This window comes from Sorex araneus, chromosome 3 (genome assembly GCF_027595985.1).
Source record: "Sorex araneus isolate mSorAra2 chromosome 3, mSorAra2.pri, whole genome shotgun sequence".
Classification (NCBI taxonomy): Eukaryota; Metazoa; Chordata; class Mammalia; order Eulipotyphla; family Soricidae; genus Sorex; species Sorex araneus.
In genome coordinates, this window is record NC_073304.1 from 185373034 (window position 1) to 185390437 (window position 17404).

Here is a 17404-nt window from a genome sequence, read left to right on the forward strand (position 1 = left end):
CTGGTTGAGGGAAGTTGACCCTGGTGGTGGTACTTGGTGTTGAAATATATGCCCAAAACTCAATTACGATAACTTTGTACATCATTGTTCTTTAATAAAAAATAAAAATTATAAACATTAGCATATCATAACTATATTATTAATAAAATCATTATTATTAATTTTTTCATTATGGAGGAAAGCAAGACAAGAGAAATCTTTCAATGATGAAAATTATTTTTAGTGTTAAATTGTGATGAAGTGCTTTAAGAAAGAAAAAGTATAAGAGAAATTATGGAAGACAAAATTCTTGTTTTGGGGGTCAGAAATAGTACAGCAGGTGGGGTGCTTTGCCTTGCATGCAGCTGACCCAGGTTCAATCCCCAGCACCCTGTATGTTCCTCTGAGCCGACCTGAAGTGATGCTGCATGCAGAATCAGGAGTAAGTCCTGAGCACCATTGGGTGTGGCCCAAAAACAAAACAAAGAAAATATTGTATATTTAAACTTAAACATTTCCATTGTGGGGTTAGACAGGGAGAGAGCTCAGTAGCTTAGAATCTGCATTGCAAGCATAAGACCAGAAATTCAGTCCCTGGTACCACCATATGCACTATGTGATCTTAGCAGCTCTGCACTAATCCCCAGCACTGCAAATGATTCTCAGCAGCCAGTAGCAAGGTGTGTGAGAAAACACAACTAAAAGATGTGACAATCGGGGAGCACCACAACTAAAATAGGTGTTCAGCCCCACAACCAGGAAGTATGATGCTGACCAGCACACGAGTGGGCACCAAGTGACCCTCAGCAAACAGTACAACAAGAATGTGCGTGGATAAAACCACACAGGAGCGAGAACAACTGACAAGCAGGTGGCCAAATACGTGAGATCCACAATATGCTGTGTGGACCCCACCAAACACCACAACTAAATAACACCATAGCCAGGCATGTGACGCCTGTCATTACAACAGCAGCAAAGAGAAGCAAAGAACAAACATTAATTCCCAATTAATTTTAACCAAGAAAAGAAGGAAGGAAGGAAGGAAGGAAGGAAGGAAGGAAGGAAGGAAGGAAGGAAGGAAGGAAGGAAGGAAGGAAGGAAGGAAGGAAGGAAGGAAGGAAGGAAGGAAGGAAGGAAGGAAGGAAGGAAGGAAGGAAGGAAGGATTATTTTCAGAGACTTGGCTTCAATTCCCAGCACCAGACAGTCAACCTAGGATTCCAAACCTTCACAAGTGTTCAACAGGGGAAGGCAGAAGACAGTTATTTTTACAAGTTTTTTTTTAGGCCACACTCGGCAATGCTCAGGGGTTATTCCTGTCTCTGCATTCAGAAATTACTCCTGGAGAGCCTGAGGGACCATACAGGGTGCCAGGGATTGAACCCAGATCAGCTGTGTGCAAGGCAAGCACCCTATCCACTGCACTATCCTCCAGCCCCAACAAGAATGTTTTAAAATGTAGCTCTCCTTGGAGCTAGAGCGATAGTACAGTGGGTTGGGCACTTGCCTTGTACATAGTCAGCCTGGGTTCGACCCTCAGCATCCCATATGGTCCCCTGAGCACCTCCAGGAATAATTCCTGAGTGCAGATCCAGGAGTAACCCCTGAGCATGGCTGGGTGTGGCTCAAAAACAAGCAAACAACAACAAAATAGTAGCTCCCATGCACTATTTCTCAGAAAACTACGAATATAAAGCACTCCACCAGAAGAAGGCCGGCCATTCACTATGAAAGAAAAAATCAAGAGAAATATGAATCAAACAGAGGAGACTCAGGAAAGTCGCTGAACTTAGGGAAGTTGACTCTGCTATAGCAGCACTTGGCAACTCCTGAGACTGACACTGAAGGCTCAAGTGCTCTCAGAATGTGGGCTCTAATCTGAAACCAGCATCATGTTAAGCATAAGACAGTGAGAAAAATATTATTCTAAAGTGAGTAGTCTGGAAGAACTTGTAGTAAAAAATTCACTAACAAAAATAGTAAGAATTATTCATGTTGGGGCAGTAATAATAGCACAGTGGGTAGGGCATTTGCCTTGCACATGGCCACCTGGGTTCGATCCCTGGCATCACATATGGCCCACCCATGTACCACCAAGAGTAATTGCTGAGTGTAGAGCCAGGAGTAACCCTTGAGCATCACCTGGTGTGACCCAAAAAGTAAAAAAAAAAATTATTATTGTCAGGAAAAGGGACAGAGGGGCTGGAGCGATAGCACAGCGGGTAGGGCGTTTGCCTTGCACGTGGCCAAACTGGGTTCAATTCCCAGCATCCCATATGGTCCCCCGAGCACTGACAGTAGTAATTACTGAGTGCATGAGCCAGGAGTAACCCCTGTGCATTGCCGTGTGACCAAAAAAAAGCAAAAAAAAAAAAAAAAGAAAAGAAAAGGGACAGAGAGATAGTACAGCAGGCAGGGTGCTTGCCTGAGTCCCACCAAGAATGATCCCTGAGCAAAGTGCCAGGAGTAGCCCTGAGCACTGCTGGGTATGGCCCAAATTGGAGAGAGAGAGAGAGAGAATAATGTCATGCAATTAAGGAAAGAACTGAAACAACAGAAAAATTACTTGGCTCAGTAGTAAACAAGACAAAGCAAGTCGCATTAAGATAAACACCGAGGAGCTAGAGAGATAGAATAGTGGGTAAGGTGCTTGCTCTGCATGCAGCTGACACCAGATATGGTTCCCAGAGAGCTTCCAGGGGTGATCCCTGAGTACAGAGCCAGGAGATGCCCCCAAACAAGCAAATAAACACTAAATATTGATCTAACCAAAAATTGTGTTATGCCAGGATAATGGAGATCAAGTATGGGTCATTTCTAATAGTAGCAACACATTCTTACACTTTTTTCCAATTAGAGGCTTTGAATTTATTTCTATAAACATACCCAGGAATGCAAAGTATCTAAGGTTGCATCAAAGCATTTTCTCATTTTCTCATCTTGACAAGATTTTCAAAATAACTTCATTGCAAATTATCAAACTTTAACTTGCTGGGAACCAGGATAGAACTGAATAATAATTTTCTGGTTGTTAAGATGAAAATCATATAAAGACTTTCTCACAAAATTATTTAGTCTTTTATTGGGGGGAGGGGGGACGGAAGAATAACACCCAGCAATGCTCTGCACTTAGGAGTCACTCCTAGTGGTACTCCGGTACTCAGGGGACTATATGAGATGTCGAGACTGAACCCGTTTGGCCACGTGCAAGACCAATGCCCTACCCTCTGTATTATAGTTCTGGCCCAAATGTTGTTCAGTCTTAATCAGAAACTTGTCAATAAATTCCTGAAATGCAAATTCCATTTATTAATAAATATAATTTCTTTTGAAAAATTGGCCTGAGTAATTTTATTTTGTTTTGGGACGACACTCAGTGGTGCTCAGGGGCTACTTCTGGTTTGAGAGTAGAGGTTGTCACTCCTGGTAGTACTGGGGAACCATTGGTGCTAGGGATCAGGCCCTGGGGTCCCACGCAGGGAATTATTTTTGTGAAATATTTCCTAATATATCCATGGACAAGTGCTCAGACAATAAGCAACTATAAAAAAGTTTAATGCTGACACACAGAACAAAAGGACTGGATGGGGTGGGTCAGATGTTCGCCCCAATACACACACACACACACACACACACACACACACACACAAACACACACACACAGAGGCCAAGGAAAAGAAACCCTAGATATACAAAAAGCAGACATGTTAGTATCCCTTCTCCTGGTCTGCTGAAATGCCACTCTTCAGAGCCATCGGAGACAAAGATACTGTCAACACAGCTCACTCCTGCTAGATTAGACACATCTGGAATACGTTATGTTAAGTGCTCTCTCTAAGGCTGGTCTGGCCATAAAAGGTGATAAAAGTCCATTTGGACTTCAGAGATCCAATATCTGGGATACAAGGTGGGATAAGAAAACTCCTTGTAAGGTAAAATAGGTGCTGTTAGGGACAGGATTTTTCCCAGAACTAAGGAGAATTAGGTAATTCTAGGGATGATCAGGACATCTGCAAAGTACGCTTATTTCAAGATATTATCTACACCTGGGACACAGAATTCTTTAAATCTTATAAAGTGACCTGCACCCTCTTGGAGTGTTAATACTTTTTGGAAAAGCTGAAACAGCCTTGGATTTCTTTATGGCTTGATGACTCCAGACTTTTCCAAATTCATCCCTATGATCCATCACATACAGGGTTGTGGCAGCTTTATCTTAAAACCACAAAAATGTAAGATAGCTTATAACATCTCCCTAGAAAACAACCATCAAAGAACAGGAAAACCTCTTCTCTCTGGAAGAAGTCTGGGTTTTGACTAAATGTAGGCCATAAATATCTGGCCCAAAGTCAGTCTCTTCAGTTCTATTCTGAAGAGTATTCAGATTCTGAGATTTACCTAACTGGCCTTTTAGGTCAATATCCAAGATATTCCTCCAAAAGTGATAATCACAGCAGAGAGTACAGTTGTACCCTAAGTTTATCCTAACTAGATGGGCACTATGCTCAAACAGAGGGAGCATCTCAACCTGTGGGGAAGGGATCGGGATTAGGAGGTCCAGCTAAAATCCTTCAGTTAGGACCAGAGAGATAGTACAGTGGGTAAGGTACTTGTCTTATCACAGCCCACCGGGACTCGATCCCCAGAACCACTTCATATGGTTCCCTGAGCCCTGCCAGTAGTAGTTCCTGAGTGCACAGCCAGGAGTAACCCCTGAATACCACAGGTATGGTCCCAAAACAAAGCAAAACAAAAATACTCCAGTACTCACATCCAGAAACTTTATGAAAACTATACAATTTATAAGTCCATCAGGTTCCCAAACTCATCTGGCCTACTAATCCCTTTTCAGGAAAAAAAATATCGCTTAGTGACTCTGGAAAATGTATCTTCTTTAAGTCAAGGAGCAGCAAGAGCCAGTTAATTGCACCCAAGCTCACTCACTGCTGCCCTCCCAGATAGGTCCAGTGACCCCAAGGGGGCAGCATTGCCCACTTTGGGAAATCCTGGATTAGCGTACAACCCAGTTATGCAATACTGTAAAACACTACAAGTATGAATAGCTCTGTATGTACCCACAAAATAGGATCACAGTATAAAACGGGATCTACAATTATATAGTAACCACACAATTACCTCCAGAGAATGGAGCTGTATGCTGGATTTTCACATTTTCCTTTACATACTTTTTTGTTTTGTTTTGTTTTGGGGGTCATACCAGGTGGTGCTTAGGGCTTACTACTGATTCTGCTTTGCAGTGCTCAGGGGACCATATGGGGTACCAGAAGTTGAAACTGAAGTAGTTCATATTCCTTAACCCCTATACTATCTCTCCAGCCTGACCTTCTACATCATTTTTCACTGTATCACTGTCATCCCGTTGCTCATTGATCTGCTTGAGCGGGCGCCAGTAACATCTCCACTGTGAGACTTGTTACTGTTTTTGGCATATCGAATACGCCACAGGGAGCTTGCCAGGCTCTGCCATGCGGGCGGGATACTCTCAGTAGCTTGCCAGGCTCTTCGAGGGGTAGCAAATGCCCTACCCGCTGTGCTATCGCTCCAGCCCATTTTATATATATATATATATATATATATAAAATTTAGATAACATAGTTGTAATGGGTGTTAATAATTTATGGTATTGATATACAAAGCCACTGTAACCCCCATAGCCTCTACCAATGAGCATGTGCTATGTTTATGATTTAAATACACCCACTAAGTGGCTGCCATCTTGCCTGTGTGAGACTATGAGTCCAATACCCAGTATCCCCAGTACCACCCCCCAGCTCAGGTACCACCCTCAGCATTAACATGGTTGCACCAGGACTGCAGCAACTCTGCAAGCCCAGAAACCAGCAACAATGGGAAGAGGGAATAAAAATACACAAAAATACCCAACAAAAGGTATGTTTTAACATATGAAATGGCAGGGGGAGGGAGAGGAGTGATAAAAAATATATATATACCCAGGCCATAGAGATAGTGCAGCAGGTAGGGTGCTTGCCTTAAATGCAGTTAACCCGGGTTCAGTCCCAACATCCCATATGGTCCCCCGAGCACCCCCAGGAATGATTCCTGAATATTTATAACAGATTTCCAGTCATTAAGTGATTATCTTTCTTACTGTTGTAGGGGCCATTCCAGATGGCTACCAGGGCCCACATCTGGACCTTTTCTGGGGGCCACATAGTGGCAGGGATTGAGCCCAGGGCCTTGCACATGTTAACATGTTCTTTGTCCCTTGAGTCACATTCCTGGCCCAAAGAGTCAAAAGCCCAAAATCCTTAGAGGAATTCTTTTCTTCCTTCTACTTTATTGTACTTTGCCAATTACCTAAAATGATCAATCATTTTATAATAGAAAAAACTAAATCATTTTGAAAACCCCTGAAGAGATATATGTGCCGTGCTCCACTCCTGATTTTACTTATTGACCAAGGGAAATAGTGCAGAGGACTGGAGGAAAGCTTTGCATATGGAAGACTATTTTGTATCCCAGCTTTCATGTTCTCTTAACACCACTAGCAATGACTCAAACACAATAATAATAATAATTATTATTAATTATTTATTATTATTATTATTAAAGGTTCATACAAAAACAATACAATTTATTGTTTTTATTTTTTGCTTTTTGGGTCACATCTAGCAATGCTCAGGGATTACTCCTGACTCTGCACTCAGGAATTACTTCTGGCAGTGCTCAGTGGACCATATGGGATGCTGGGAATTGAACCCAGGTCAGCCGCGTGCAAGGAAAACACCCTACCCGCTGTGCTATCGCTCCAGCCCCTACACAAATAATACAATTTAAAGGATACTTAGGAATCATCACCAGCACTACGTGATCCCCTGAGTACTGCTGGAAATGGTCCCTAGCACTAAGTCAGGAGTAGCCCTGAATCATCGCTGAGTATGGTTCCAAAATAAAAAAAACTAGCACAGCAGGTAGGGCATTTGCCTTGCATGCGGCCAACCTGGGTTCAATTCCTCCATCCCTCTCGGAGAGCCTGGCAAGCTACCGAGAGTATCTCGCCCACACGGCAGAGCCTGGCAAGCTAACCGTGGGGTATTCAGTATGCCAAAAATAGTAACAAGTCTCACAATGGAGGCAGTACCAGTGCCCACTCGAGCAAATCGATAAGCAACGGGACGATAGTGACAGTGACAGTGATAAAGCAAACCTACGTTAATATATTCATATTTCTGAAATGTTACTCAGTACACTGACTTTTTTTTTGGGGGGGGCATCCCTGGATGTGCTCAGGAGCTACTTCTGGTTCTTGCTAGGGTCAAACTGGGTGGGATTTGGCCAAATTTGAAACAAGTACCTTAACTCCTGTGCTATCTCTGGTCCTCATTACACTGACTCTTTTTCCCAAAGAAAACTAAGACACCTAGAAAAGTAGTGGAGGGAGATTTTTATTCTCTGGCATAGTGTAACTCATGGCTTTACAACATCTCATAACCTGAAAGGTTATAAAATAAATTTTATCACCTTGCTTAAACTTGTTTTGGAAATACTGTATTCACCAAGCAATTCTGTTTGTCAGACTTTGGTTTTATTTTTGGGCTACCTCAAGTTGTACTCAAGCTTTCTCCTGGTTTCTGTGCTCACAGTTCACTCCTGGAGGGGCTAGGCGGAACTATGCGAGGAGTCAGGGATCAAAACTGGGTTGTTGCATTGCAAGGCAAACCAAACATCTTACCAGTTGTATCTTACCACTTACCCTTAGGCCCCTGAGCACTTTTTTTCTTTTTGGGTCATACCTGGCGATGCCCAGGGGTTACTCCTGGCTTTGCACTCAAGAATTATTCCTGGCGGTGCTCAGGGGACCACATGGGATGCTGGGGATTGAACTTGGGTCGGCTGCGTGCAAGGCAAATGCTCTACCCACTGTACTATTGCTCCAGCCCCCACCCCGAGCAATTTTTTTGAAGGAAAAATGCTGACTGATTATTTATGTAAAGGCTTCTTTACTAACCATACTGTCTCACCACTCCTTCTAAAAAGGATTCTTTTTTGTTTTGTTTTGTTTTGTTTTGTTTTGTTTTAAGGCTGTACCTAGAAGATCTGGGAACTATTCCTGGCTGTTTGTGCAGGGGGTCATTCCCGATGATAAACTGCTGGGACACACTCCTGGGTCTCCCACATACTCAGCCTGATAAACTATCCCTGGGATCTCAGAAAAGGATTTTTTTGTTGTTTGTTTTTGGGTCACACCCGGCGATGCACAGGGGTTACTCCTGGCTCTTTCACTCAGGAATTACCCCTGGCGGTGCTCAGGGGACCATATGGGATGCTGGGATTAGAACCCGGGTCAGCCACGTGCAAGGCAAACGCCCTACCCGCTGTGCTATCGATCCAGCCCCAGAAAAGGATTTTTTTAAGGAGACAAGGAAACTTGGGTTCAGACAAGTAACTTGTCTGAGATGACATAGCCAAATAAAACTAAACAGTGTTTAAACTTGTCTGTCTAGAAGTAAAGTTTATGCTTCATTCTCTCTCACTGACTAAATCTAAGGATTGGAATAAAATAGTCACCAACCAATATATCTATATTTTTTAGATACAGAGATAAGCATTAATGATTCAATGATATATTCAATCAGTTTGTCCTGATTTACTAAGAGCAAAAGAGATAAAGCTAAAACAGGTGTCATGGGGCTGGTGCAATAGCACAGCAGGTAGGGCGTTTGCCTTGCAGGCGAGGCCAATGCGGGTTCGATTCCCAGAATCCCATATGGTCCCCGAGCACCGCCAGGAGTAATTCCTGAGTGCATGAGTCAGGAGTAACCCCTGTGCATTGCCGGTGTGACCCAAAAAGCATAAATAAATAAATAAATAAATAAATAAATAAATAAATAAATAAATAAAACAGATGCCATGAGCCATAAACTGGGGGTGGGAGGGACAAGGGAGAAGAAAAAATAAAAAGGCCCCATGTATCACATGAAAAGCAAAATGAAACAATAAAACCAGGGCCGGAGAGGTAGTCCAGGGTTAAGGAGCTTGTTTTGCATCTCACTGACCCTGGTTTGAATTCTTGGCACCACATATGTTCCTCTGAACACTGCCAGGGCACAGGGCACTCCTGAGCACAGAGCTAAGAACTAAGCACCACCAGGTGTAGCCTAACTACACTCCCCCGAACAAATAAAATAAAAAAAGAATCACATGCATTAAAAGATTAATAAAATAGTGCCTAAGAAGGCCAGAGCAATAGTACAGCCAGCAGGATGCTTGCCTTGCACACAGCTAACTCGGGTTCAATCCCCAGATCCCACATGGTTCCCCGAGGCCTTCCCTGAACCCTGAGTGATCTCTGAGCGTAGAGCCAGGAGTAAGACCTGAGAAATGCCAGATATGGCCCCCAAACTGAAAGGTTGTTTTTGTTTGTTTGTTTGTTTTTAAATTAGTGTTCAAGGGTTCAGAGAAATAGTACAACAGATAAAGCCTTGCATGCAGCCAACCCGGGTTTGATCCCCAGCACCATATAGTCCCCAAGCCTATCAGGAGTGAGCCCTGAGCTCTGAGCCAGGAGTAAGCCCAAAGCATAGCCAATCTGTCCCCACAAAAAAATTATGTTTAAGGGGACCAATCAATAGTACAGCAGGGAAGGTACTTGATTGCTTTACATGCAGCTGACCCACATTTGATCTCCAGAATCCCATGATGGGTCCCCAAGCCCTATCAGGAGTGATCTCTGAGTGCAGAGCCAGGAGTAAGCCCTGAGCATGGCCAGATGTGGCCCAAAACAAACAAGCAAAAAAGTAAACACTGAAGGCCAGTAGACAGAACAGCAGTTAAGGTCTATGCCTGGGCTGCTCCCAACCTGCATTCAATTCCCAACACCCCATGTTCCCCTAACCATTACCAGGTTCAGCCTTGGAGGCCCCCAACACTGCTTAGATAGCATGAGCATCCCTAGCACTGCGAGGCACAATCAGCATTGCAGCTTTGCTCTGAATCCTATTGGCCAAGAATCAGTGGTGGGGCCCCTAGACTTCATGAGCTTAAGGAGGCTCTGTTTGGGAGGCCCTCACCCACAAAAGTAAATACTAAGCCAGAGAACACACAGAAGGTAAAGCACCTGCCTTGCATATAATCCTAATTTGTTCCCCAGCACCATATATGGTTCTGTTCTAACATGCCCTGAGCACCATCGGAAGGGACCCCAGAACACAGAGCCCCACGAGCCTCCAAGCACGGTCCCAACTCTCGTCCCCAAATTAATTTTGATCATTGGTGTTTAATAAAATTCTGTTATTGGGGCTGGAGCAATAGCACAGCGGGTAGGGCATTTGCCTTGCACGCGGCCAACCGAGTTCAATTCCCAGCATCCCATAAGGTACCCTGAGCACTGCCAGGGGTGATTCCTCAGTACAGAGCCAGGAGTAACCACTGTGCATTGCCAGGTGTGACCCAAAAAGAAAAAAATTATATTATTTTAATACATTATATTAATGGAAACGCAAGTTTCCCTCCCTACCCCAGCAGCCGAAGACCTCCGGAACCCAGCTACAGCCATGCTCAAGGCCCCTCTCTACATGTTTAGATGAGCCTCACACATGAAGGAACCGGCAGAGGAACCCAAGTGTGTGAGACCCAGGGCTGAGATCTCCAAGCCTGCTCAAATCGGGGTTGGGCCTCTTCTGCCCAGATCCCCCATTTTCCAGTAGCTAGGTGGTCACACCCAGAAACTGCCCCAGGTGCCGTGTAATCCCATCAATGGCCAACATCCAGAGACTATAAAATGAAGCTCCCAGAAGCGTGAGGCAGCTTCGCAGCTGCACAACATCTTATAGCCTGGTTCTCCATCTCGGAGAACCTGGCAAGCTACCAAGAGCTTCCTGCCCACATGAGAGAGCCTGGCAAGCTCCCCGTGGTGTATTCATATGCCAAAACCAGTAACATGATGGGTCTCATTCCCGTGACCCTGAAAGAGCCTCCAATGGGGCACCATTGGGAAGGACGAGTAAAGAGAGGCTTCTAAAATCTCAGGGCTAGGACGAATGGAGATGTTGCTGAGCCTGCCTGAGAAAACTGACGATCACGGGATGATAATGATGATGATGATGATGATGATGATATTAATAGAAAAATGTAATAGTAGATTATATACACTCATATTCATATTCTTCCGAGTATCTTTGGGGAAGTCTCCAACAGAGTATTTGGGAGTAGCTAACTTGATGGGAAAATATGTCTTACACATTCTACCCTTTCAGTGGTATAGCTAGGGTAATATTGGCCGACTCTTCCTGTCTCTTTGAATCTTATTGTTGATTTATTAAGCAATTTTTTTTTTTTTTTTTTTTTTTGCTTTTTGGGTCACACCTGGCGATGCACAGGGGTTACTCCTGGCTCTGCACTCAGGAATTACTCCTGGCGGTGCTCAGGGGACCATATGGGATGCTGGGAATTGAACCCGGGTTGGCCGCGTGCAAGGCAAACGCCCTACCCGCTGTGCTATCGCTCCAGCCCCTATTAAGCAATTTTTATATAATTTCACTTGGTCATACTTCATCGTCAATTCAAAGCTCATAGGTCATGAACCATATCAGAGTTCATGTGCAACATTCCTCAGCAGTCAAAGACTTATCTAAAACTTCATACTGCTCTTCACCTGCTCCCCATGTGTCTACCAGCAACTCTGTAATTCTCACTAATGCCTTTGCCTCGCGCCTCTGACCTGACATTCAGCGCTGTTACTGCATTGTGGGTCTTTTCCTTCCCTCCTCAACTCTCATTTGTCATCTCACCAGGGTCAGGCTTCATTCAGCTTCCCTGAACTAATATATTCATCTTTTTGTCTCCATACAGGACTTTTCTAGCAAATTTGCTTCTGCACTTGCCACAAAAAAATAAGACATTTGGTTAGTTAAAGCTACACTAGTAGCAAGAGTCCAGAGACCCGGGAAGCAGCTCCTGCTCTCAGCCCTAGCTGATAACTCAAGGAGCCAGAAGTTCATCAAGGAGGAAGTTACAGTCTTTGAATTAGGAAATGAGTCACCAGATGTTTTATTTGTAATCTCTGAAGATGTCTTATATAGCTCCTTCTTTTTTCTTTTCTGTGTTATTTGGAAAGTACTGTCCCAGGATAGAACTGTTTACCTAAAGAGTTACAAAGCAGGGACAGAATAGTGCCTAACTCAGTCCCGACACATGGAATCTATAACTAAGAAATTGACGAATTTTTGACTATAGTATTAAACAAAATCTCATCACTACAATGCCACAGGAAAGGGAAGCATCTGGAGCTCCTTCAGTTCTCAGGCAAGCCCACAACATGGCGTGTGGCCTTGATGATTTTGCTGAGCCATCATGGCCATCTAGTGGAGGAATAAACATCTACATCACTGGCTTAGGTTACTGCAGGGTTTTTCTGGTTGGTTGACTGGTTGTTTGGCTTTGTTTTCTATTTTGTTTTCGTAGTTTAGAGGCCATACCTGGTAGTGCTCAGGGCTTACTCCTGACTCTGTTCTGGGGGATCACTCCTGGCAGGGCTCGGGCTACCATATGAGATGCCGGGAATTGAACCCGAGTCAGCTGTATTCGAGGCAAACACCCTACCTGCTATACTATCTCTCCAGCCTCTGCAGGAAGGTCGGTTAAATCACACTTTTTTTTCTTAAGATAATAAAAATTAGCAAATTAAAATTAAAAAGTGAGAGAGAGTCAACAGTATAGAGTTAAAGAAGAATGGAGAGAGAAACAAAGAGATAGGAGTTCAACTGTTAGATGAGCTGGGTATGAAAATAGACAACGACAGGAGAAGTTTAGGGAGAAGGAATCAGGGTGGGTATTATACTTGTCAAAGTTGACATCCAGCATGCCAGGCTTCTCCTGACTGATTCGTAGCAATGAACTATCCAGTCGCTTAATGCAGTCCTTATCCAGCGTTGCTGTCCAGTCTTGAAAGGTTTTTCGAACGAGTTCATCGATGCCCTGAATCATCTGCTGATAGGTATGTACAGTTTCCTCTCCAGTCCCAATATGGGGCAGGAAATGAGCCTCAGAAAGACACTAAAGAGGAAGAACAACCGATGAGTGGAGGCTATGACCTCTTTCCTTCATTTTATAATTTCCCTTCCCAAACACACACACACACACACACACACACACACACACACACACACACACACACACCAATAATTATCTCAGAGCAAAGGGAAATCGAGAAGGTGAAAAGAAGAGACCAAGGCATAGGGAGAAAGAGAGCCAACTCAAGAAAGACACACAGAATTCAGAACAAGAAAAAAGCTGAGGAAAGGGAACAAATTACAGGAGGTGAAGGAGTTGAGAGATACAAGGTTGAATGTGAATATGAAATCTTCCTCACCCCTGTTTTAGCACACTGTTAGGAAGCCTCCAGCTGTCTACCCAGGCTGCCACTTCTCTCCCACAATCAAGTAGATGACAGCAGGTAATTATCTCAGTAATGTTAGACCTAATCTTCCCCAAAATTTTAACAATTTTGTGTTATTTTGTGCGTATTCTTCAAGGAAACCAGGCCCTCTAAGGGCCTCGATTGTCCTACTTCCTTGACTTGTGAGGTTGTATTACTCACCTGATGACCCAGCTTCCCAATTAATGACCCTGAGCCTCCTCTCTACCTAAAATGACTGACATTTCTTTTAGCCATACTTGCATAGCCCTGCATAATCCAAGCCAGAGCCCGCCTCTCTGAACTGCATCTGCCACTTCCCTGGCTCAACTTCATCTCTGTTGATAAAAACTCTCTGAAGGGCCAGGAAAAGAGCTGAAAGACTGTTATGCCTGTTTGCATGTGGACGTCCTGGGAATTTGAACCCCGAGGACCACACAGTCTCCCAAGCACTGCAAGCAATGGACTGAGCACAAAGCAGTCCCCTCCCTGCCAGCCCTGCTGGAGGTGGCACATTAAAAGCAGAAGAGGGGGGCGCGGAGCGATAGCACAGCGGGTAGGGCATTTGCCTTGCACGCGGCTGACCCGGGTTCGATCCCCGGCATCCCATATGGTCCCCCAAGCACTGCCAAGAGTAATTCCTGAGTGCAAAGCCAGGAGTAACCCCTGAGCATCGCTGGGTGTGACCCAAAAAGAAAAAAAAAAGCAGAAGAGGGGCCAGGGGGCATACATTTCTCTTGGGAAGCTCTTTAGACTGGTCTCCCATCCCTTCCCAAGTGGAGCCCAGTCTGTCCTTCCCAGCCCACGGAGGACAGCGTGAGAAAAGGCCGGGAGCTTACATGCATAACTCTGTCAACGCGCCGCCGCAGTATCCGCATCCAGTGTGCTTGTCCAGAATACTGGGCCATATTTGGCACCAGGTATGGGCATTTCTTGTTCAGTTCGCGGTTCGTGAGTGCCAGCTCACTGTTGAACAACATGTAGAGATCCACTGCTTTCTTGTCATATGTCCTCTTGATAGTCTGAGGCAGAAGAGAAGAGAGGACATTTGGGCGATGCGAAGGAGGCATTCCACCCTCCCGCTCTGGGGCCTGGTCAGGAACCAGGGGCGAGAGGGAAAGGAAGGACACGCAAAGTGCAGACAAAGGGAAAGGACGAGGGAATGATGGTGCACATGTGTTTGTGTGGCGGCGGGCTAAAGGACAGCAGGGACTGGAGGACAGCACAGAGAGCCAGAGCAGGAGCTGTGTGCAGTGGCACCTCGCGGGTGGCCAGTCTGTGGAAGGTGTCCAGCAGCAGCACTCCATGCTCCACGTCAAGCACTAACTCGAAGGCAGAGGTGATTAAATTCTGAGTCATCACTTCCAGGTCCTTGACTCCAGCACGGAACCTGCATCATGACAGAAACAGGTAGAAAACTTCCCCCCCAAAATGGCTGAGTATAAATCGTAACATCTTTACAGATTAACATCTGTAAACATTCATTTTCATCTGAAAATGAAATCTGAGGCCCCTCCACTATGAAGAAGCCTGTGTTCTCTCTTTTTTTGGTTTTTGGGTCACACCTGGTGATCACAGGGGTTACTCCTGGCTCATGTACTCAGGAATTACTCCTGGTGGTGCTCGGGGGACCATATGGGATGCTGGGAATTGAACCAGGGTTGGCCACATGCAAGGCAAACACCCTACCGTTGTGCTAATGCTCCAGCCCTGTGTTCTCTCTTGAGCAAGTACCTCACCCTACCTCTCTCCTTACCTCCTTTTATTTCCCAGTAAACATGCTTTTACTTCATAAAAAAAAAAAAAGAAAGAAACTTGAGGGCCCAGAGAGATAGTCCAGGACCCAGAGACATACTATACTTGCAAATGCCCTACCCGCTGTGCTATGGCTCTGCCCCCAAAAAATAAATAAATAAATAAATAAATAAATAAATATAAATAGAACCTGAAACAGATATGGGCTGGAGTGATAGCACAGCGGTAGGGCGTTCGCCTTTCATGCGGCCGACCCGTGTTCGATTCCTCCACCCCCTCAGAGAGCCCGGCAAGCTACTGAGAGTATTACGCCCGCACAGCAGAGCCTGGAAAGCTACCCGTGGTGTATTCGATATGCCAAAACCAGTAACAATAAGTCTCCCAATGAGAGACATTACTGGTGCCCACTCGAACAAATCGATGAGCAACGGGATGACAGTGAAACAGATATAAATAATGTCTGGACCCAGGGGCCAGATAGAACAGTGGTGAGGGCATATGCTTTTCACAAGATCAGCCTAGGTTTGATCCTCACCCCACATATGGTTCTTTGAGCCTCATCAGGGTGATCCCTGAGTGAGAGCCATATATGACAGTGCAACACCTCCAACAGCTCCAAACTTCACAGAGCTGACTGCCCAGTGCAAACAAGAAATTTAGGTGGGAAAATTTAAATTTCAGTCACTGAGCTTAATGACTGAAAACAATAACACAGAAACCCAACTCTCAACTAGCAGCTCAGTAAATCCTCAGGCTATGACTTTAGCAACACCATTATGATATTTATGTTGTGATAAGCAATATAAAGTAAATTGTTTTGTAACTGCTAAGGGAGCAGGCTTCGGGAGGGGGTGGGAAACTGGGGACACTGGTGGAAAGAAGGGCACATTGGTGGCAGGACTGGTGCTGAAATACTGAATATCTGAGACAGCTGTATTGTGAACAACTTCATAAATCACCATGCTTAAATGAAATTTCATTCAAGGCTAAAAATAAAGGCTCATGTAAATGGGGAGTGGGGGGAGGTATAGAGGCTTCTTCTCAGAAGATCCAACCGTGCACCCATCCAGCGGGCATTCCCTTTAGAATGTGGCTATGAGGATCAGTGTGGGCGGAGGCACTGCCCACTCTGTGCTGGCCTGGTAGGTCTCTGTGTCTGGTTTGCATTGAGAAGAGGTCAGAGTCACAAGTGGCCAAACAGAAGACAGGCCATACCAAGTATACAGCACAGGAGCGTGCTATGCCGTGGCTGTGCTCCATGAAAACAGCTCGAAAGCCAATTCTTCATTTGTAATCATGGCTTTCTCCAATGGAGCCACTTAGCCCAGTTCATATAAAGAGAAAACCATAGTACAGCAGGTAAGCCTTGTACACAGCTGGGTTTGAGCTCCGGCACCCCAAATGGTCAACCAAGCCCTACCAGGAAAAATCCGTGAGAACAGAGTCATGAGTAAGTCCTGAGCAAAGCCAGGTATGCTTTGCTCAAGAGAGAGAGAGAGAGAGAGAGAGAGAGAGAGAGAGAGAGAGAGAGAGAGAGAAAATTATTATATGCACTTGTTAGGGACTAGATAGGAAGGGCAGTTAACAGATCCTTTCAATCCCGAATGCTTGAGTCTAGAGATGGAATGCTGCCCTGTTTTCTGTTTCCTTCCTCTGAGAACATCCTATTGTGAAAGCTCTTTACAAGGACAATGATTGCCATAACTTAATGCCCTCAGATATGTGAAAGCCTAAAATAGCTAGGCATTCGACCAAAGAATGTTGTTGTTATCCTTTTTGTGATTACTGGTTCTAAGCAATAAATACAGTAGTCGGGACAAGTACAGCTGTCATTCCACGAAGCTGTCAGTCCCCTGCACCCGTGCTTTTTCTCTTATTTCTGTCGTTTTCTTAATCCTTGTGGCATCTCTGCCTTAGGTCTGTTCACCTGGGGTGGTCCCCAGCATGTCTTATGTACTGAGCACTTCCCAAGCTCCCAGGTACTTTTCTATCCCCTTCCTTTCCCTTTGTAGATGCTGTTGTAATTAAAAAGAGTCGTCGCATATATCCTTTTCGGAGTGTTGGGGCCATACCAAGGATGCTCAGGGGCTACTCACAGCTCTGTGCTCAAGGCTTGTTGCCAGCAGTGCTCAGAAGACCACATGTGGTGCCGGGGATCAAACTGGGGTCAGCGACAAACAAGGCTGAGCCTTAACCCCCCTGTACTAATTCTCTGGCACCTTGTGCACATGCTTGGTAACGGACCTCACATATTCATACCACTGCTCACCAAT

The 17404-nt window shown here is 44.9% G+C and overlaps 1 protein-coding gene across 1 annotated transcript in view; it reads right to left on the minus strand.

The window, feature by feature from the left end:
• DNAH2 (dynein axonemal heavy chain 2) overlaps window positions 1-17404 on the minus strand; it is a 168838-nt gene that overhangs the window by 85113 nt on the left and 66321 nt on the right. Inside the window, exons 11-13 of the mRNA XM_004605194.2 lie at window positions 14637-14766; window positions 14216-14398; window positions 12801-13015 (exon numbers count right to left, since the gene is read on the minus strand). Of these exons, the coding sequence (XP_004605251.2) occupies window positions 12801-13015; window positions 14216-14398; window positions 14637-14766 (528 nt within the window). The remainder of the gene's footprint in view (window positions 1-12800; window positions 13016-14215; window positions 14399-14636; window positions 14767-17404) is intronic.